The 23,202-nt window shown below is 41.8% G+C and overlaps 2 protein-coding genes across 2 annotated transcripts in view; one reads left to right on the top strand and one right to left on the bottom strand.

The window, feature by feature from the left end:
• On the bottom strand, positions 1-14,588 carry LOC115793527 (gap junction alpha-5 protein-like). Its single transcript, XM_030748563.1, has 7 exons — positions 14,185-14,588; positions 10,073-10,199; positions 8,262-8,426; positions 5,826-6,116; positions 5,585-5,650; positions 5,337-5,485; positions 1-2,294 (listed from the first exon to the last, which is right to left on the bottom strand). Exons 2-7 carry the CDS (start codon positions 10,139-10,141, stop codon positions 1,826-1,828), a joined length of 1,209 nt encoding a protein of 402 aa, XP_030604423.1. The 5' UTR covers positions 10,142-10,199; positions 14,185-14,588; the 3' UTR covers positions 1-1,825.
• Positions 11,431-23,202, top strand: part of LOC115793568 (follistatin-related protein 1-like) — an 18,809-nt gene continuing 7,037 nt past the window's right edge. The window contains exon 1 of the mRNA XM_030748616.1: positions 11,431-11,557. Within this exon, the coding sequence (XP_030604476.1) occupies positions 11,431-11,557 (127 nt within the window). The remainder of the gene's footprint in view (positions 11,558-23,202) is intronic.

Raw genomic sequence — 23,202 nt, forward strand, 5'->3', positions numbered from 1 at the left:
TGGGTTACACTTTTAGTTTTATTTTGAAATGTATAAAGCAGTCACATTATTCAAGTGTAATAATAAATATAAAATTAAATTATCACCAATAGCAGTAATTACTGCTTAATACCTGGTGTTAGTTGTTTTTGGTTGTGTCCACAAACATTATACACAATTTGAAACAAAACATATAATATACAGTATGTTGGAGATTGTGGTAAATTAGGAGATTGCTTCATTCTAAATGTGCTTATAGCTAAAATATAATACCATAATATGATGTACTAGAAACCCACAGTATCATCCAGACCACCATGGTTTAGGACATAAGAGAGATATTTGAGCCTGCCTGTGAAGAAATGATAAAATACACGCTGGTGCAAAAAAATATGATCTGCATTGTATCAAATGCGGCTGAAAACAGATGCTGGTGCAATTCAGATAAGCCTCAAACAGGTCAGACTCTCAAATAAAATGCAGCAAAACTTTTAAGCAGTTTCACAAAATCACATTGATAAGTTCCAGTGCAAAAATGTTGTCAGTGCATTTACAACTGTCAAAGTTCAGCCAGTAAACCGCAGATTTTAGGCTCAGTCTACAGGTAACACAAAAGTCCCCAGTTAATCCAGTTCTGGTACTTCCAACGATGTAAGGCTCAGTTTTTAAACTCTGGACACACTTAAGGACCGCAAACCAGTCTGAGCTAGAGAACACATATGATATGTGAACTATGGAAAAATACTGCTTTTTTAAATATTGATTTGATTTGTTTTAAAGTTATTTTTAATGAATATTTAATTCAAATGAGAGCTAGTTAGAACTAGATCGAAGAGTTTATAGAGAAGGTGAGCTAGTATAATGTATATATGTGAAGAAGTAACAGTGAAATAAGCACAGTGCAAGTTTGTTATAGGTTTAAGTGAAATAACTGACAACCATACCAGCTAAAGGCTCACTGCACTAAAATTAAAACTCATTTTCATTGACAAGTGGCTACACATTTTGGGGTAAAATCCCAGAAAAATATAGAGTTAAGAGCCATTTCTTATAAACAAATGTCCAAATGAATGTGCATGAACTCTCTGTGTCTTATTATGGCTTTTAAAAAATACAAACATGTCACAGTCAGGATTTTAGTGCATATTTGAGCATTTCACTTGTGGCCTTTTAAGAAAGCTGCGACTTGGACCAGCCTGTGACTTCGAGTCTGTCAGCTGCTGTCGGCAGATAAAAATCACGAGTGTGCTTTTAAAAGGTTTTCAGATGCAGTCGCTGTTGCGGGTCTCAAAGGCTTCATCAACATGCTCGTGACTAAAGTCATCACTTAATTTATACTCAGTTGTAACACACCAGTAAATAATGCGAAGAAGAAGTATGAAGATGCCGGTGTAGGCTTTACAGTCCTGCATCAAGGGTCTTACCCAAACCCTGTGCTTTTTTTTCTCCTTTTACTGCCTTTTTGGTGATTTAAGCAACAGCACATCAACAGTGCAAGCTGCTGCTCCATGTTTGTTTAAGTACAAGGCAATCTGGCAATCTGTGGCAATCTGTGTACCACCAAAACTCCAGATATTGTTACCCAGTTATTCAGTCTGAGGTGTGTATTTACTCAGATGCTGGGTTTATGGCTAAAAAAAAAAAAAAAGCTTGTGGAAATCATCTTTAGACTTTTTAAATTCTTTTTAAAGTAGTGACAAGCATCAGTAGCAGTTTAATTTTGGATGAAGAAATTATAAAGAATTAGTAAACGGATCCAGGCGTAAAGTGGAGCTTCATTGAAAACAGAAAGTTATGGTGTGTCTCAGCAGGTGGGGGGATGTGCGGATTTTTGTTTAACTTTTTCCTAAACTGACAGGTCATCTGCTCTGGTTCGGCTGCTCGTTCCACTGGCTTTGCTGTATCTTCGCTTGTCCTTGTGCAGCAGCACATCAGGGCCGCCATTTTGGATCTGAGTGCAGCTGACATCCCTGCTCTCAGGGCTGTAGCAATTCGCATCTGGTCTCGGGTATCTCCCATCTTGGATCTGACTGTCATTAGTCTTCTGCCATCCGTGTGAATAGCAGCTCATCTGGAGGAAGTTCACCTCTTCCACTGCGGCTACCATTTTGTTCTGCTCGGTGGCCATGTTATCAGAGTTTTGTTGGTTCGCCAGTCGATGGTTGGGGAAGGGGAGGGGTAGGAAGTGCATGGAGCCGGTCACGCACTGGCTGAAATCTGGAGGCGGTGTTGATGGTGGTGGAGGAGACAGGGAGAGCTGTCGCGCTGGAGAGGTCTTGGTGGGAGCGTTGACTTTGGCAGAGCGCAGGAACCGCCTGCAGTGAAAAAAAATGAACCTTTGAGAAAATTTAATATTTCAACTACAACATGAGTTTGTGAAGCAGTGTGTATGCACTTCTAGATCCAGACATCACAGAGATTCAGCACAGCCACAACATTAATCCAGAGGCACAGGTTGAATCTACTTTCAGTGGTGTTTAAACTGACTATTCATTAATCAATCTAAGAATGAAAATCACCATTCAGCTTTCATCAGAAAAAAAACTGCCACCTTCTTCCTTGTTTTTTAAATTTTCAAAGTTTTCAGTTTTCAAAAATCCTTTCTTGTGCAGTTAAACCTACAAATCCTTTTCTGGCCACTTGGGGGCCATGAAAAAACAAATTGACTCAGTCATATATGAAATAAACTGTTACTTATTTTCAGAGGTGGCAAAAGTACTGACATTCTGTACTTAAGTAGAAGTACAAGTACTTATGTTAAAAAATACTTTAGTAAAAGTCGAAGTACTGGTTCAACTTCTCTACTTAAGTAAAAGTAAAAAAGTACAGGCTCTGAAATGTACTCAAAGTAAGAAAGTAAAAGTAGTTCTTTGGAGGATGTTTCTACCTGCTATTTTTGTGTAAAACTAACCGAACCTCATTATATATTATTGTAATAATATAAAATAATATTACATGAGAATACAAACGTTATTCCAATCTAAATTTTAATTCTAATGAATGCACTCAGCTTGAAACTGTTATGTAGGACACAAACTGTGAAAGGGAATTTAAACACAGCTCTATTCTCTGTGTCCTCCATAGTAGAGGGTGACTGTGCCTCCACCTAAACACCAACATGAGGATACTCAGGGGTTACAGTGGGATTCAGCAGGTGGAGGAACCCTAAGATCAGCTGTAGTGGCTCTGCATGGGGAGAAAAATCACAACTTTCTATTGTGAGCTGCAGTAAATGATGTTGGTGTGCAGGCTGTGATCAGCTGACCTGCTGCTGCTGCTCTGAGGTTTACTGCTCTGTGTGGATGAACTGAACTCACAAAGATGTAACCCAGTATTTCACAGCTATCTGAGCTGATCTCCATCCCCTACACTGACAGCATACAGGCTGTAGAAATGTTGGATTCAGTGAATGAATCTCAGCATCAGCAGCTTTGATTCAGACTCATCTCTGCTGCACTGATGTAACCTGTAACTCTGACCATGAACACAAACACTGTGCTCCAGTCCAACACAGAGCTTTACTGTAAATACAGTACAACAAGCTAACCTAAACTGCAGTATTTTCATACAATCTTTGAATTACACAACGTCAGCATACTTCAGTTTATTTTCCAGTCCTTTCCTTTAATTCTAACCTCTCTTCTTCCTCTCCTGTCCTCTTTCTCCATCTCTGAGTGAACTTCTCTCTCTTTGCTCTCCCTGAAATACAGCAGCTCTTCTTTTAGCTAGCTGTGTAACAAACTGCACACACTTTGTGTGTTTGCTGATATTTGTTGAGCATTTTGAAACGTTGCATTTATCTGCCACACGTTACTCCCTTCATGCTCGCTCCTCTTCAGTAGCGCTAGCTAAGCTGTTTATGTGCCGCAGCACAACTTACGGACTCGGTCCGGCCCGCTGTAACCCCTGATTATGGCGCTATAAATGAGACATTAATTATATGGGTTTGCGTATTTAATCCCTTTGTACGAGATAAGCCCCGATGATGGAGGATACGCCAGTATGATTGTCTCTAATGTGTTATTATTCCTCCGTTTAGGCTCAGATCGTTTGATGTTTGACGGCGCACTGACCGGAAATGCAAACTTCTCTCTGACGTGTTAAAAAGTAACGAGTCTGTTTGAAAATGTAAGAAGTAGAAAGTACCGATACTTGTGTAAAAAAGTAGGGAGTAAAAGTAAAAAGTAGTCAGAAAAATAAATACTTAAGTAAAGTACAGATACCTGAAAAATCTACTTAAGTACAGTAACGAAGTATTTGTACTTCGTTACTTCCCACCTCTGCTTATTTTCACATCTACCAGTTACAGAAAAGCTATATTATCCATCCATCCATTCGCCTCCACTCATCCTGTTCAGGGTCGCGGGGGGGGGGGGGGGGGGGGGGGGGGGGGGGGGGGGGGGGGGGGGGGGGGGGGGGGGGGGGGGGGGGGGGGGGGGGGGGGCTGGAGCCTATCCCAGCTGTCATAGGGCAAGAGGCAGGGTACACCCTGAACAGGTTGCCAGCCTGTCACAGGGCCAACATAGAGAGACAGACAACCATTCACACTCACATTCACACCTATGGGCAATTTAGAGTAGCCAATTAACCTAACCCCAGTAAGTGCATGTCTTTGGAAAACCACGCAAGCACGGGGAGAACATGCAAACTCTACACAGAGAACGGGAGAGGCCTGGGCCAAGGTGGAATCGAACCCAGACCTTCCAGATGTTATTCTAACTGTGAGGCAGCAGTGCTAACCACTTAATTAATTCTATACAAATTTGTAACAAATTTCTCTTTTTGCTCCACTTTCTTAGTAACTGATCTTTAACTTTGTTTTTCTGCTGCGTGGTCCTGAGTATAAGTGGTTTGATGAAGCTTTTACACTAAAAATAGCTGCCTGGTGAGGGGCATAAATCAGTAAAGCAACAATAATGAGTAGAAATGTGTGTAAATAGTGAAGGGAGCTGGAGATTCAGGTCACACATCTCTGTGAGTTCATTGCTAACCTTACATATCCAGCTACTTATACAGGAAATAAACAGAACAATGAAGAAGTAACTGCAAACAATAAACAAAGAATAGAATAAAGCAAGAATGTTTATTATGCTGGATTATTTACTTCAAATATTAAAACAGAGCACAAACTGAAATAATTAGGTCAAAAGGAAATATCAACTCTATTGAAATATGTGGGTTTTTTTCCTCTGTAGCAAACATTTTTTAAATCTTGCAGTTTGCATTTGGGCCTGCAGTAGCCTAATTTTATGTATGCACTCCAATTAAAGGTTTAAAAACATGTAATACCACTATTTTGTTTTTTGTTGTTGTTGTTGTTTAGCTAAAAACGTCAGTAATGAATGTGAGTTTCAGACCTGCAACAGTGTTTCCATGCCAGGTGATGCAGTTCGAGCACACTGAGGACCAGAGAGACAGCGGACACAGCCAACATGAACACTATAAAGACATTTTTCTCTGTAGGTCTGGAGACGTAACAGTTGACTGGATGTGGACAGGGCCATGCCTGAGAGAGAGAGAGTAAAGGAGCTGGAGATTCATTCTATGTAGGTCGAATATCGTGGCTTGATGCATGGAAAGCAATCAAAATAATGTTTGATTTTACCTTGCAGACGTACAGAGGATTGAGGAAGATTCCATACAGGAAGTATTGGAGACACAGAAACACAACCTGGATGGAGGGGCAGGTTTTTTTTATTTACAGGTAAAGATCAAGTTTTATAATCCCAAGTCATTGAACCTGTATGAGCAATATGATCCAACCTCTGAAATACTAGTTGCTTCATTAATTTACTTCACTAAGTATCTTAACATTTCAGTTGAAAGGCATGAATGGTGACATTTACCTCCATGATGCTGCGTATCAATATACTCAGAACATACGTCTGTAGCAGCGCCCCCCTCAGGCGAATTCGACCTGCTGAATGACTTTCATTTTTTTCATTTCCCTCATCCTCTCCTTTCCTCTCTTGTCTTCCACCTCCTCCTTCACCTCCTCCCGGGTCTTCTTCCCTCTGTCCCTCCTCTCTCGCCTCTTCCTCCTCCCTGCTCCTCCTTTTCTCCTCTCTGCGGACTGTGTGCATGGCGTGGCCCATGTAGATCAGACTGGGGGTGGACACAAACACAATTTGGAGCACCTGGAAAGACATGAAGGAACTTTAGAATCAAAGGGAAGCCCAGGATTGTTATTTTAATCTGCAACAATATGGTGTATTTCCTGATATATCTCTGTTATGGGATCTCACCACTGTTCCATGTGTATAATTGAATAGCTTTGGGTGGGGAGAGAAGCAGCAAAACCTTCATACACAGCAGAGCAGGCATCAGTGATTACAGATAGGATATTAACTCAGACAAAGCAAGAAAAGGAGGAGGGGTGTGATAGTCCCAGGGTTTTGAGTTCTGAGTTTTCACCTGAATTCTTGTTTATTATTTGGGTTCTTAGTTTCTTATTTGATTGTCACATTCCTGAGTATCCTGAGCCTTGCTTCTTTGTCTCAGTTTATGTTTATTCAGTTCTTGATAGAATTTCACAACCAGCAACGGACCCCAGCAGACTCTCTCCTTTTTAAAGAGGACTGTTGAACTAAAGGCTTGGCTCACTCCTGAGTGTGAGCCAGTACTCAGGAGGACTCGTCTGGCCATGAGATCCTGGTGGACAACGTGCCTTGTGGATGCTGGGTCCTCAGGTTGCTCCTCCACCTGACAGCCATTCACCAGCAGCAGCCAGCATTTGCCGCCTGCCTGCCTGAACCAGGTTCCTTTGTGCCACCATCTCCTAAGATGAGACAAGGTCACCGCCCTTCGCCGCCCTTCGTCACTGCAGCGGCTATTTTATTCCCATCCAAGCCTTGGTCAAAGCTTCTAACCTTGTCACCACCACTCTGCATCTGGTGGTGACTGGTGGAGGTCATCTTGCACAAAATCCTGGCCCCTTCTCCACCAGTCCCCATGAGTCCTTCCACCCGGGCTGGTCAATGCCAGGCCCCAGCCACAGAGACAAAGACTTTTTTTTTTGTGCCCAAGCCAGCTAAAGCTGAACCTTTCGAGCATCCGGGGCCGGCTAAACTTGAGCTGACTAAACTTCCTAAGCCAGCTGAACCTTTGGAGGATCCTGAGCAACCAGAGTATTTCGAGTCCAAGCTGGTGCAGTGACGGCCCCAGTGGCCAGAGCATCCAGAGTGGCTCTCTAGTAGAGCTCTGTCTCTACTGTCCTGCCTCAATGTTGCTGGCCACCAGCAAAATCACCTCTTCTGCTGGCCATCAGTCCAACCTCTGGAGAGGTCCATCCACACTGATCCATTTCCAGTAGTTCTACTTTTACCAGCCTGACCTCCTGAGAGGTCCCCTTGCTCTGGCTAACCCCTTGAACTGCCTCTTTGCCCTATCCTGCTTTCTGGCCAGTCCCCTGAACTGATTCCCAGCCCTCTGGATTCTGTTATCCTGGCTCCATTCTGTTAGGCTGTTCCCCAGAGACCGGATTCCTGTTTGTTTTTTGTTTTGCTCAATGTGGCAATGTGGCTGGCGCTGCAGACATTTTCATAAAAGGTTAGTAACTGAAAATTAAAAGTTAAGCTCACTAATCTTGTATCTGCAAGAGTTTATTAAACTGCCACTTGTTTTAAGATTAATCATGTTGCAGACATCTATTACAGTTCGGATGAGCGAATGGAAAGACAAAACTGAAAAGGCTCTTGTGAGAACTGTTATGAGAGTTCTTCTTTGAATGGTGCATTGGACATGCCAGCTGAGATCTTGATAAGAGTTGCATTGTTAGATCTGGGCTGTTGTTGGGAAAAGAACCCTGCAGGTTACTACTGGCTAGAGCTGGGGTTTCCTTGAATTCATTTGCAAGGAAGCATTTTTGAAACAGCCTTTGCTCTCCATGTGCATTGATAATCTCACTGAACGGTTTGTATAAATGCCACAACCAGTGGTTCTCATGGACTGGGAGACCGTGCCAATAAATTGGAAAATTTTCACAATAATTAATCCCTTGAGGACATCAAGTGACTGCAAGTTGTTTTTCACACTGCAATGAAATAAATTGAAATCAATAGCCACAAGGAAGGTGGCACATTAATCTTAACATGTGATAGATTTTTAAAATTAAAACCTTTGTTTTTCTTCAACCAAGATACTGTAGCTTGAAATGTCTGGTGAATGAATCGCGATGTGGAGATATCGACACTTTCTTTTTTTTAAACCTTTCTCTGCTTCCCTAACATCGAGTTTAACTTCTGTTTTCATCACATCACGCGACATGGCAGTCAGTGCATTACCCAGTATCGTATATGTGCTATTGGGAAGGCTCGATCGTAACAGACGTTCTCGCAGCCTGGCTGTTCAGTGTCACAGTTAAAATCTTCCTGCTCGTCTCCCCACGAAGACTCAGCTGCTGTCCCAAGGACGAGGATTCGGAAGATGAACAGGATGGTCAGCCACACCTGTGGAAAAACATCAAGCAAGATATATAAAAACATGCAAATGCTCCAAAACATAATATGGAAATAGACTTCATTCAGGACCATTCATAATGAATGAAAATGGTTGTTTTCATGTGCAGTTATTCACATTTGGCAGCAGATTTCTGTTCTGGGGGCTTTTTGCCCTTCCACGTCCATTGAAAGGCAGGGAGGGACGCAGCAAGAGTAGCATCAGTGACAACAATATGACACTGATTAGGTTGGGCACACCATAAAAGGAGGAACTGGAGTTTAGATGGATTGTAAAGTGGCATTTAAATAGTGTGTCCTGCTTGAGATTTGTCTGTTAGATACCTAACAGAGTTTCACCTGAACCATCAGCTGGCTGGTGCTGAGAACAGCTGATCTGCCTGCCAGTACTGACTTTGTGGCCACCCTGAAATAATGTGATTACATACTTTAGCAGGCGGTTAGAGAAAAGGCACACAAAGACAGTTGACCTTTACAATTAATTTTATAGAGACGGTTTTATGAATAAGTCTGTAAAAAAGAGTGCCAAACTAGAAAATGGAGATTTGATGTGAAAGAGTTTATTTGAAGCCAGAACATTGTTTCCTAAGCCTAACCAACTACTGAGTTTGTGAAACAGAGATTTAAAAATAGTCCCACCACAGGACTTGAATTCCAGTCTTCTTGATCTTGTGCCATGTCTAAACCTGTTATCTTAGTTTACAAATTGTGTTCCTGGCTTTGCCAGCAGTTCCATAAACAACTAACCTCAAGAACTAATACTTAGTAGTTCTCTGAAGAAAGAAGCTGCACACATTTTACAACCATGGGCATGCTTTAAAAACCAGTGATTACAGATTGCAAATCAACCAAGACTAGATATGGCTATTTTTTTTTTTTTTTTTTGTGGGAGGTCATGTGAGTTCCAAACATGGACTCTGTCTGACTAAAGCTACTTTCAGCTGCTTCCTTGTCACAAGGAGTAGATTCACGTGTTTGATTTGTAAGAGTTTTATGATGGCTGCCCTTCCAGACATGATCCCAAAGGGGATTTGCCAATTTAACACTATCATTTTTTCTTTTTATTAATTTAAAAATGGAAACACTCCCCTACATGTTTCAGGAAAGCTGACCTCTCAACGTTTACTGGAGGATACGCAGAGTTTTATTTATTCTTTGTAACAGAAAGCGCTTCCCTCGTATTTTGTTTCAGTGACAATAAGTTGACATAAAATGTACAACTGGCCTAAAAATTCAAATAATGTGATGCTGAAGAGTTTAGGGACTCTGAAATCTGCCATTGGATTAACAGTTAAGTTCTTTTTGGTTTTGAGTTCCATAAAATCTCAGAAAATTAAGTTATTTTAGTTTATTTTAAGACTTGGTTGATTTCTGCGTGGTTAAACAAACAGATGTGTGTATGTATATCTACTTATTATTCTAGGATTACAAGACTGAGACATAAACCAAAAGTCATAGGTCAGGATACACAAAATAAACAGGATGACTTAGAAATACATTAAAGTTCTATTTTTTGAATGGATTTGTTTGTTCATGTACGGTGGATGGCAGACCAACGCTGTGTGTGTGTGTGTGTGTGTGTGTGTGTGTGTGTGTGTGTGTGTGTGTGTGTGTGTGTGTGTGTGCTTGCATCTTACCTTGCCAACAGAGGTAGAGTGTTCCTGTACTTCCTCAAGGAAGTTTCCCAGAAGGCTCCAGTCTGCCATGACTGATTACAGCTCTGCCCAGATTCCTCTGCTAAAGCTCGAGTGCCACAAAATCCACCTGAGTAACAAGGAGCGTGGAAAGTTTCACATTTGTAGACGGTGCGTCACACACTGCATTCAGGTACATCTGATAAACTAAACTCTATAACAAATTTGGTAAGAGGTACTAATGTCCAGGACTAATCTTCCCTGATTCGGATTAAAATGTTATATTTTTTTATTACTTTTCCAGAATGTTCTTTAACAAAAACAGAGACTAAACAAGTTAGAAAATGTCTCTAGCATTTATATTGGACTAATTTTTTTTAATTATCAAATTGAACATGAACATGTTGATAAATAGGGCTGAACATGTGATATCTCTAATTGCTTGCCATGTAATGAATTTAATTATAATATGACACTGTGTGCTGTTTTGACTTAAGCTTAGTTTCTGTTTGTCTATGATTTGTCTCAAATAACTAAATAATGATTCAAATCTTTTTAAGTATGGTTAGTGGTGTAGTAATATTCAGTTTTTAGTATGTCTGCACATTAACTTGTTCTGAATTTACAGGAGATTAAAAAAAATGTTCTTGATGAGCACTGAAACTTTTCAGTGAGATATTATGTCATACTGTATATGCATTGCAGGTATGACTAAAATGGGCAGAACAGACCAAATTAAATGCATACCTCCAGTAAAACTCAGGGTATATTTTATTATTATTATTATTTATTCCTTTGTATGATATTCATATGCACTTCCCCACTTCTTCATGATTAATCAGCTGATATTTAGAGATCATATTCAGCTTCAGTAATTGTGGTGTATGCACACTGTCTTTAATGTTTCCCTGAAGAAGAAAAGCTGATGTGCAGATAATAAAGAAGCTACATGTTCTCCTTATTCTGTCCATCTATATTATTACATTTTTTTCCACACTCTTACAGTTTAGACTCCCTGTTGCCAGTTTGTGTGTGCATATATACATTTGTTTTCTTCTATTATTTTGATCTTCTTTCCAGCCCAGCCGTGACCCCATTAATAAAAATGTCTGTGCCTAGTGCTCAGTTTAGCTTCCCTCCGCGTTCCCACACTCCCCCTCCGCCTGTCTCTGGGGAAGGAAAACTAGAGGTCTACTGTAAACACTGCTACCACACACACACACACACACACACACACACACACACACACACACACACACACACACACACACACACACTGTGTCTATGTTTGGTTGTGTCTGTACCAGCGTGAACACAAATCTTACTGACCAGTACCTTCCTTCTCTTCCTTCCCAGCAAACATGCCTCCTTTGGGCCCGTATGGGGACACTGAGGGCAGACCCACTGCGGGCTCCCGTAGTGGCCCAGGTGGGACCCACACTAAACAGGGGCCCATTGTGGCCCTGTGGGACACCAAGAGCCCCTATGGTACATTAGTGCCACCAACTGTCTGTCTCCTCCCAAGATTGAACCAGGCATTTTGCTTGATAGTCAAACACGTAAACTACTACACTATGGAGCCACTTGCCTCAAAGACCCCCCCCCCCCCCCCCCCCCCCCCCAAAAAAAAGGAATATGGCTTGATATCTTCCACTCTTGAGTTGTTTTGCAGTATATCAATAAGATCCACTTTAGCTTCCATTTTATTGAGGTTTTGAATGGTAAATGGACTGGTTCTTACATTGTGCTTTTTTACTCGAGCACTCAAAACACTTTATTCAACATGCATCGTTCACCCGTCTACACCCATTCATACAGGTACTAAGTGCTTTCTATCAAACATTCACACACATCCACACTCCAATGAACACATCAGAGAGGAACTTGAGGTTCAGCTTTGGCATGCAGACTGGAGCAGCCAGGGATCGAACCACCAACCTACCAATTAGTAGGTGACCTGCTACAGCCACCCCTACAAAGACACAGGGAGAAAATTCAAACTCCAAATGGTGGATTCAAACCCCTCGTGTTGTGAGCCAACAGTACTAAGCATCGTGCCACCAAATCAGTCAGCCTTCATCCTGCCTTCCACGCTATGCCCCTAATCAGTACATAATCCTAATCACAGCCACTCCATTAAAAGGGCTGCCAGTGTCTCGTTGATTTTTGGTTTTGTGTGAGCAGCTCACCTCTCTGTGTTTGAGCTGTAGGCTACTTGTAGCTTGGTGATTATTTTCTGTACTAGTTATAATCTAACAATATTTGTTTCAGCAGTTCAGAAAGCAGAGTTGTACACAGCTGTAAACATGCTCTATTTTTCAGTTTGTGGGGTTAATTTTGTCAAGGTGGATATTTTAATGTAACCTGTAGAATTTTCCTAAATGTAACCAAGTAGTTCAGGCTAAACATAAAGTGCAAATAAAACTAATTGTGAAAGAAAACAAAACAAAGTGCCAAAGTCCAGGACCTGAACCGTTAGTGTGTATCTCTACGATGTGTGCAGAAACACACACGGCAGTATTTGACTTTGTGTTACAATTTTAAGAGATTTGTTAACACCAGAAAGTCTGAGAAGATTTTTTTTCAGTTCTCTTGATTTAAATACTCGTATGTCTATTTATAAAAAATAATTATATAACATGTGCTTCTATATATTTATTTGGCTATGTTGGTGAAATAACAGTAGAATATTGACAAGACAATAAAAAGAAAGCAAAGACAAGGTAACGCACAAATAACTTTATATTTAATGACTTAACAATGACATACCTAATATTAGGATGATTAATTTTGATGTTAGACAAAATTTATAAATGTATGTGATTCTGCAGTTCTGTCACACTAAATCTCCCTGTGTGAGTAGCAGACTCTGTACAGACTGCAAATTCTTCTTTGAGGCATGAACTTCCAAAAGAGGGAGAACAATAAAGAGCATTTTTGGGTGGAGTGAGACTGCTTTACATGCAGACTTTCTCACCCTCCTGTCATTTGATTTATGTCATTTCTTGAACCTGCGGGCCAGCGTCGCTGACCATCTTTGTCTCAAACTGGATCTTGTTGGATCTCATAATAAAGTCTATTTCTGAGGCTTTGTTGCAAAGCCACTCTAATTTGACATGAAAAATAAATATGAACTTAAAAATCTGCCCAGAGAAAAACTGCTTAAAATCAGATTGCAGATTTTAATTTACATTTTTGGCAACTTATTTATTAAATGCCCATCCCTTCCTGTTTTTGTGGAACCCAGAAGCTTCGAACAAACTGTGTGTGTGTGTTTGTGTGTGTCTGTGTATGCGCATTCATGTTGTTCACAAGTGATCCCAACATCATTAATAACAATATTGCTTCCTTCTACAGACTTTCGCTTGACCTTTGTGTCTGTATGTGTGTAAGGGAGGTAGACTGGGTGTGTGTGCAGAGTCAGTATTGTTCTGCATCCTGTCTTGATAATGGGCATACACACATACAGACACAGACACACAGACACGCACACACAGACACACACACAACCCCCCCCCCCCCCCCCCGCTTCAGCTGGTTTACAATAAAAATGATGAATCACTGGCATCGCTCAGATATGAGGATGTTTTCAATGCGATAACAAATAGAACAGAATAGAAAGCATTAACAGGTCAACATGATAACATTCTGCCACATCCATCAACATCAGGGGCATTCATGTAGAAATAAATTCCAAGCTAAAGTAGTCAAACTCAAACTTTTGTCTTAAAATAGTGGCCAAAGCCTTTTTTTTTCAGGTTTTTCAGAAAACACAAAAAACTGAACCACATATTGAAAATTAGATGATTTTGGAAGTTTCACACACAAACACACACGCACGCACGCACACACACACACACACACACACACACACACACAGTCGATCACTGAGTGTCTCACTTCTCAGCACAGTCAAAGTTTTGGAGTCTAAAAATGCTGTTTTGTGGTAATTTTGTAACATTGATGAGGGTACAGTTATTGTGCAAACACTGAATGCATGAAAACAGATGTTTAAGCTTTTTATAATAATTATATATTTAAAACATCTTGTACTTAAATTTAAACCATGCTGTAAGCATGCTGCACTAAAACTCTACCACAAACAGATACTTTACCTGATTTATGATACAGAGGAAGGGAACTGACAGCCTGAGGAAAAACTTTTGTGAAGTTAAACTGATGGATGCTTTCTTCCGGTCAGTGAGGTGCTTATGAGCAAGGCACTCCTCCTCTTCAGAGCTGATCCTCAGGAGGCAGAAGCAGCAGGTTTCACAGATGCAGGTGTTCAGGTGATTTCCAGCAGTCTGTGATGAATGACAGCTACTTTTCAGCTCTGAGTGTGAAAGTTTCCACTCGGCCTGAGTCACTGAATGTCAGCGTGAACTTGATGAACCTGACAAAACTTCAGGACAGGCAGGCTGAGACTGACACAACAGCAGATGGATGGAGAGAGTCGAGTTAATTCAGCGGAGCTAATAGAGAGTCGGACCAGCAGCAGGCAGACGGGAGCAGTTTGTGTCCAGAGAGATCTGAACTAAACTGAAACGTGTGTGAGACTGTAGTTTATACCCCCTCTCTCTGCCCCTCTCTCTCTCCCCCTCTCTCTCTCTCCTCCATCCACATCTCCAGAGGAAGTGGGCCTGGTGCCTTGCTGCCTGCTATTCAGCTCTCAAATATAGGTGCATGTGTGTGTTTGCGGTGTCTGGCATCTAAAGGAAGTCGCATATTGTATTAAAACACAATGGCCAAAGGACCCAGTCCTGCATTCCTTCATGTCACTCTCTACATGTATCTCTCTACCACTTTTACACTCTGTTAAGTGACTTCAGTATAAAATATATTTCCACAAATTCAAAAGAGCGCAGTGAGTTTTATGGAACCTCTTTGGGAAACCACGGCAAAGTCGAGTCCTTATTCCTGATCTGAGACTCTTCTGGAGACAGTCACGCTGGTTTCAGTTTCTTGAGTCTTTCTTTTTGTGATTTCAGTGTAATAAATTCATTTCAGTTAATTTTTTTTTTTTGTGGAAATTGCAATTTGTCAAATATAATGAAGTCCAATTCAGAACTTCCATCTTTACTCAAAATAAATAATAGGCAAAGATGCAGCATGTGACAGCAGCTCATGACCTCAGAATGACTGAAGGGTTAAAATGTTGGACAGACTTTTGCTCGGGGCTTTTTAATCAGCATGGAAACATGTTCTAGCAGCTGTGTCTCCTTTTCAGAGAACTTGTGATAGAATCAAAAGCACCGTGGTTTCCTCCGGGCTATTATCAGTGAGTCTTTCCCCCAATATATCTAAAGCAGTGGTTATACCATGTGACACTTTAAACAGTGTGGTGAACAGCACTGCACAGCCAGAGGATATAAACTTTACACTAAATCTCAGAAATTTTCAAGTTAATTTTCTTGTTTTGAACTGACTGAACTGTGATTAAAGTGTCCTGATATTTTATGAAGCTGCCACCTCAGAGCGTCTAAGGCTACTGGAGGTAGTTTGAAAATAAAGTGATGGCTTTGTTAGTACGTGATGTGTAGACACACAAATCCTCCACTGGTTGCTTTGTCTGTAAGTCAGTGGGTTTTCTTTAATGTGTTGCTCAGATGCCTGAAATAAGATCTGTGGTTAGCAAACTTTAAAAATTGTAGGTTTTTCTCTAAAACATAAAACATGTAAGTATACTTACCAGTCACTTCATTGGTACACCTGTTTAACTGCCTGTTAACACAAATACATACTCACCAAATCATTCAGCCACTCAGAGCAATCGGGCATGTAAACATGGTCAAGATGACCAGGTGAAGTTCGAACTGAGCATCAGAATGGGGAAGAAAAAGAAGAAACAGCCTTTATTGTCCCACAGAGGGGAAATTTAGGTACAGAGGGGAAATTTAGGTGGGGAAGAAAGGTGATTCACATTATTTAGAATGTGGCATGGATGTTGGATGTTGGCTGTTGTGAGCATTTCTAAAACTGCTGATCTCCCAGGATTTTCCCACACAACCATCTCTAGGCTTTACAGAGAACGGTCCGAAAAGGAGAAAGTATCAAGTGAGCAGCAGTTCTCTGAGTGTTGATGTCAGAGAATGATCAGCCTACTTTGAGTGGTTAGGAAGTAATCACTTGTTTCAGCTCAGATATGCAGAAGCATGAATGTGTGACACATCCAACTTTGAAGCAGATGGGCTACAGTAGCAGAGGACCACATGTGGTGCCACTCATGTCAGCTAAATATGGAAAACTGAGGGTACAGTTCACATGGGCTCACCAAACCTGGACAATAGAAGACTGGAGAAACATTTCCTGGTCTGATGAGTCATGATTTCTGCAGTGACATTCAGATTGTAGGGTCAGAATTTGGCATAAACAACATGAAAGCATGGATCCATCCTGCCGCGTATCAATGCTTCAGGTCGGTGGTGATGTAATAATGTGGGGGGACATTTTCTTGGGCCACTTACTACCAACAGAGCATTGATGAAACACCACAGCCTACCTGAGTGTGTGATGCTATCATGTCAATATGGACCGAATGTTTCCTGCGTCATGCTGAATCTATGCCACAAAGAATTAAAGTAGTTCTGAAGGCAAAAGGGGGTCCAACCCGGTACTAGCAAGGAAGTGTCTGTTGAGTGACTAAATCTCAATCGTGAATTTACAGAGACAGGTTTCCATAACAAGTTGCTAAATATAACATCATTATGTTGAATACGGGAACTTATTAGATGAAATACAACTGCTGTGCAGTTTGTTTGAAGGCTACTGCTAACATTTTAATTCTATTAATTGCATTTACAATACAGAAAGTATAAAAGTTGCAATCATTTGTGACATATTTTCTGCTGGAATTCAAAAACAGGTGGATTATCCCACTTACTTTTTGTCACATGAAGCAGAGTGAGCCCAATTTCTGGGTTGACCTACAAAAGAAAAAAAAAGATCATCCCTGTAGCACAAAACTGCAGATTACACAAAAAAAAAAAAGAAACCTTAATTTTGGTCAAAATCTTCTTATAACGCATGATCTGTTCATCAAAGCTGAACATTTAAACCACAGTAGATGCTTCACAAAGCGTGCACACTCCTTGAGACATGAATGGTCTTTATTTTGTTCCAATTAGCCTCAGGAGATTTTTACAATCATGAAAAAAAACAAGAATAATAAAAATCTCCACTGAACTTTTACCATATATGACTAATCTGGAGATCTTCAACTCCCACCTCCGGCAGAACTTCAACAGCAATCCGAGGGAGGCTGAGGACATTGAGTCCGAATGGACCATGTTCCGCACCTCCATTGTTGAGGCTGCTGCTCAGAGCTGTGGCTGCAAGGTGGTTGGTGCCTGTCGTGGTGGTAACCCCCGAACCAGATGGTGGTCACCGGAGGTGAAGGGAGCCATCAAGCTGAAGAAAGAGTCTTATCGGGCTTGGTTAGCCTGTGGGACTCCGGAGGCAGCTGACAGGTATCGACAGGCCAAGCGGAATGCAGCTCGGGTAGTGGCCAAAGCAAAAACTCGGGTGTGGGAGGAGTTCGGTGAGGCTATGGAAAAAGACTTTCGGACGGCATCGAAGCGATTCTGGCAAACCGTCAGGCGACTCAGGAGGGGAAAGCAGTGCTTCACTCACACTGTTTATAGTGCGGGGGGGGTGCTGCTGACAACTGAGGCTATAGTCGGACGGTGGAAGGAATACTTCGAGGACCTTCTGAATCCCACTGACACGCCTTCTGTAGTGGAAGCAGAGTCTGGGGATGAGGGGGATGACTTGACCATCACTGGGGGTGAGGTCACTGAGGTAGTTAAACAACTCCTTGGTGGCAGAGCCCCTGGGGTGGACGAGATTCGCCCTGAGTTCCTGAAGGCTCTGGATGTTGTAGGGCTGTCTTGGTTGACACGCCTCTGCAACATCGCGTGGAGATCTGGGGCAGTGCCATTGGATTGGCAGACCGGGGTGGTGGTCCCCATCTTTAAGAAGGGAGACCGGAGGGTGTGCTCAAACTTTCGGGGGATCACACTACTCAGCCTCCCCGGTAAGGTCTATGCCAGGGTGCTGGAAAGGAGGGTGCGTCCGTTAGTCGAACCTCGGATTCAGGAGGAACAATGCGGTTTTCATCCTGGTCGTGGAACGCTGGACCAGCTCTTTATCCTCTCAAGGATATTCGAGTGTGCGTGGGAGTTTGCCCAACCAGTCTACATGTGCTTTGTGGACTTGGAGAAGGCATTCGACCGTGTCCCTCGGGGTGTCCTTTGGGAGGTTCTGCGGGAGTATGGGGTGTCTGGCCCATTGTTGCGGGCCATTCAGTCCTTGTACAACCACAGTGAGAGCTTGGTCCGTATAGCCGGTAATAAGTCGGATTCGTTTCCTGTGGGTGTTGGACTCCGTCAGGGCTGCCCTTTGTCACCGATTCTGTTCATAATTTTTATGGACAGAATTTCTAGGCGTAGCCAGGTGGCGGAAGGCTTCTTCCTTGGTGGCCTCAGAGTCTCATCTCTGCTTTTTGCAGATGATGCGGTTCTGTTGGCTTCATCGGGGGGGGCCTCCAGCTCGCAGTGGAACGGTTCGCAGCCGAGTGTGAAGCGGCTGGCATGGGAATCAGCACCTCTAAGTCTGAGGCCATGGTCCTCAGCCGGAAAAGGGTGGAGTGCCATCTCTGGCTCAGGAACGAGTTCTTGCCTCAAGTGGAGGAGTTCAAGTATCTCGGGGTCTTGTTCACGAGTGATGGGAGAAGGGAACGGGAGATCGACAGGCGGATCGGGGCTGCTTCTGCAGTGATGCGGACGCTGCACCGGTCCGTCGTGGTGAAGAGGGAGCTTAGCGTAAAAGCGAAGCTCTCGATTTACCGGTCGATCTACGTTCCTACCCTCACCTATGGTCACGAGCTTTGGGTAGTGACCGAAAGAACAAGATCGCGAATACAAGCGGCAGAAATGAGTTTCCTTCGAAGGGTGGCTGGCCTCTCCCTTAGAGATAAGGTGAGGAGTGCGGCCATCCGGGAGGGGCTCAGAGTAGAGCCGCTGCTCCTCCACATCGAAAGGAGCCAGTTGAGGTGGCTCGGGCATCTGATTAGGATGCCTCCTGGCCGCCTCCTGGGTGAGGTGTTCCGGGCATGTCCCACCGGGAAGAGGCCCCGTGGTAGACCCAGGACACGCTGGAGAGATTATGTATCTCGGCTGGCCTGGGAACGCCTTGGGGTCCCTCCGGATGAGCTGGAGGAGGTGGCTGGGGAGAGGGAGGTCTGGGCTTCTCTGCTTAGGCTTCTGCCCCCGCGACCCGGCCCCAGATAAGCGGAAGAAAATGGATGGATGGATGGATGGATGGATGGATGACTAATCTGGAATTCAATTCTCCACATTTGACCGAGATTTCATATCAAATTAAATACTTTGGTATTATTATGGGGGTGGATCTTTACTGTGCATTGGGTGGAACAGACTAATTGTGTGAGATTTGGGGTCCTCGCCCAGAAAAAGCATCATATTTCCTGCATTTTGAAGATTTATTTAAGCACCAGTTTGCACCTTTTCTGCATCAGTTAAAAATATAAATCACTATCACAATTCTGAATGAACTGCTGTGAAGTTATGAGATGTGATGTATGTTTTTGTAGCCTTTTAATATGACATTTGATTTCAATTATCAAATTGTGCATTACATCAGTAAGGAATTAAAAAAAAATAAAATAAAAAAAGCTCCAAGCATAATTATACTCTTTCCACTTTTCCATTTAACTTTAGGTCACTTACATTTTTTGTTGTGATGCTTTGTAAAGTCATTACTCACCTGACAAAAAGTTGTTTGCCAAAAATTCTTATATTTTTTGCTAAACTTTCTAATAATTTATCAAGCAAAAATAATGACCTTTCATTAGTCCAGCCTCTTAAGAAAAAGGATTTGCTTCTCAGTTTAAAAAAATGCATATGTCAAAAAAAGAAGAATGTGTCTGAAGACCTGGAAATTTTTTAGACGTCACAAAGAGAAAATAAATGAATAAAAGGTGGAAAAAAATCAAGAGACTGATACAGAAAATTCTAATTTCATTCCTGCATAATCAATTTTTGAGAAGGAATAAAAACTAGATGTCAGCAGTGCTCCATATAATGAATGCAGCTCTGTTTAAAACTGGACTGAAACTGAAGCGATTCAGTGATGAGATGCAGAGAGAGTGTACGCAGACTTTTACTTCCTTTTTACTTTTTACTCCTCGCCTCCTCTTTAAAATGTGGCTACGTGTGTGTATGAACACTATATTTGTGTGTATGCATTTCAGGGTGTTTTGCATGCATCACACCTCTGTTATCATTTAGCTAATGGGGAGAACGATAACATACCTTCCATTAAAAGAACACACACACACACACACACACATAAAAATGATGTGCACTCTCTGGCTGACCCTCTGGACTATTTTTAGGAAGCACTCCATTGGTGCCGCTGCGGACACCAGGAGGTTGGATTTTATCTGAATCTCAGCACCTCCTCTGACAAACAGCTGACTGTCACACCCGAGAGAGAGAGAAAGCTCCAAGAGGGGCAACAAATGCAAACATGTTAACACAGTGATGCAGGTGCAGCATTTTGCTACTGGAAAAGGTGACACTGTGAGCAAATGGGTGTGACTGTAATTTGCAAGAATCATATGTCCGCAATTTTATTTAAAAGGCTTTTTTTTATTTATTTATTTTTAATATGGCCAAACTTTTGAAATGAATTAATGTTTCATTTCAAAAGTTTGGGAAAGCCGAGTCACTAAAGCAGGTGGTGCGTTACCATCTAATCTTCTGTTCCCATCTCTGAGCAGAGACAGCTGTGATTGGACAGCTCTTACAGGACCATCTTTTCTTTTGGTGTCTTATTAGGTGTGATTTGGTGTTTGAATGCAGCCTTCTTTGAAAAATTTGCTGCTATTTCATAGCTGTGGGTATTCAGTAAAGTCAGAGGAAAGACTTCCACAAACAACTGTATGTCATGTCCCTGGGTCTTCTGCCCAGTATTTTGTGTTTTAGTCCTGTTATCATTGATATTCTTAGTTCATTATGTTTTGACTCCTGTTCTTAGTAACAGTTATTGTAAATATTCCTGTTTCCTTCACTCTCCTGGTTTCCCTGTGTTCCAGGGTCATGTCTGTTCCTCCCCCTTTTAGTTATGCTTCTTGTTTTATTTTCCTAGTCTCCTGCTCCCTGTGTGTTGTGTTCTGCTTTGCTTCCCTTGTCTCGTTGGTTTGATTCAGTTCGCCTGTTCTCTAAACTTGTGCTCTGTTTCACCCTGTGTGTATTTAAGCCCTTTTGTTTTCCTCAGCTCATCGTTGCATCCTTGTCATAGTTTCCCTCCTGCTGTGTGTGCTGTCTGGTTGTGTTTTTCTCCAAGTGAGTTTGCATTTTGTCCGGCTGACTTTGTCCAGTTCTGCCCTGAGTTTTCCCAGATAAACAAAGCTTATGTTTAAAGTTTAATCCTGTCCCGTGAGTCCTGCACTGGGGTCCTCTCCTGCCCGCCACACAGCGGTACATGACACTGTAAGCAAACAACAAAACTTTGTAAAAACCTGGGTCCCATTCCTTATTGATAAGTCTCATTATTGACCTCTGACAAACAAGCTACTAAAATATGTCTAACCAATATACTGTATGCATTTGCTATAATGGCTAATATTGCCTATTGTAGCTGAGCTTCATCTGTTTTGGTTCCAGTTTGCAGTTCAGGCCATGATGTGTATGCCTGCCGTGGCAGCGTTGCATTATGAATAGTTAATAAGTTTTGACACAGAATAAATATCTTTATCTTCATATTTTGTTACTGACATCTGCAACTGACGATGACACCTGCTGTATAAAGAAGAATGATTGTCTCTGTGGGCTCAGTACTCTGTCCTAGTTCCAGTTCTGGCCCTCTGAGCACAGTTAGACAATGTAAGACGCTGGTTTCTGTTTATACCTAAGAATAAACAACACATCTACATCCAGAATTCCCTTATTGTTCAGTGTGTTGTTCTGAGTATATATTTAGTCATAAGGTTTACACTTATCTGTGATAAGGCAGGTGGAAACAATCTGTGTGGGACTGTTTGTTTCATTCAACATTAAAATAGTGTGTGGATGCCTGGTGTAGTTATTCACACATTTATCTGACAAGTGAAAGGTCCTCCTTTTAATCCCGGGAGCAGGGACATGGGGTGTAAAACAAACAATATGCCAAACCAAATATGCAACACTACCTGCTGTGGCGACCCCTCATGGATAAGGGAGCAGCTGAAAGTAGCTTTTATGTGGATGCCAGGCATCAATTTTTAATCCTTAAAGAGAGAGAGAGAGAGAAAGTGTGTGTGTGTGTGTGTGTGTGTGTGTGTGTGTGTGTGTGTGTGTGTGTGTGTGTGTGTGTGTGTGTGTGTGTGTGTGTGAGAGAGAGAGAGAGACGTCACTGTTCTGTCCTCTGCTGGTCACAGGGCGGCACTACATCATAGCCTCGACAGGTTTTGAGATTTGTTGGGTTTAAGTCTGATTGAGCTTGAGGGTCACAAGCGTTTCTTCTCCACCTGACACTCGTCTTCATAAAGTATAAAACAACCTCTGCTGTTACTGTTGCGTTATAGGCAGTTTTATTGATCATAAAAGCTCGTTAGTAATAATACTACCTTTGGATGTTTTAAAAACTAAACCTGCGTTTTTACTGTTTTTTTAAAATATTGTAAGTATTTATGAAGTGAAATTACAAATAAATAAATGAGAGCATTCCTTTAGACGTATATCCAAAAATGTTTTCTTATATCCAAAAATGTATATATATATATATATATATATATATATATATATATATATATATATATATATATATATATATATATATATATATATATATTAGGGGTGGGACTTTAACGCGTTAATTTCGATTAATTAATTACAGGGAAATTAACGCGTTAAAATTTTTAACGCATTTTAACGCACTTTGCACCGTGGAACGTTTCTCAGTGCACGAGTTCCCGGCATACAGATTATATCGACGCACAATGTCCAAATTAGGGGCTGCATCCAGCGAAGGACCCGGCCCACGTCTTTCGCAGACCACACAGGCCGGAAGTGAGTGGCTAGCCTTCATATCAGCTGCCGTCACCTCTGCGTAGCTCATGTCGCCTAGCAACA

The sequence above is a fragment of the Archocentrus centrarchus genome, chromosome 15 (assembly GCF_007364275.1).
Source record: "Archocentrus centrarchus isolate MPI-CPG fArcCen1 chromosome 15, fArcCen1, whole genome shotgun sequence".
Taxonomy (NCBI): Eukaryota; Metazoa; Chordata; class Actinopteri; order Cichliformes; family Cichlidae; genus Archocentrus; species Archocentrus centrarchus.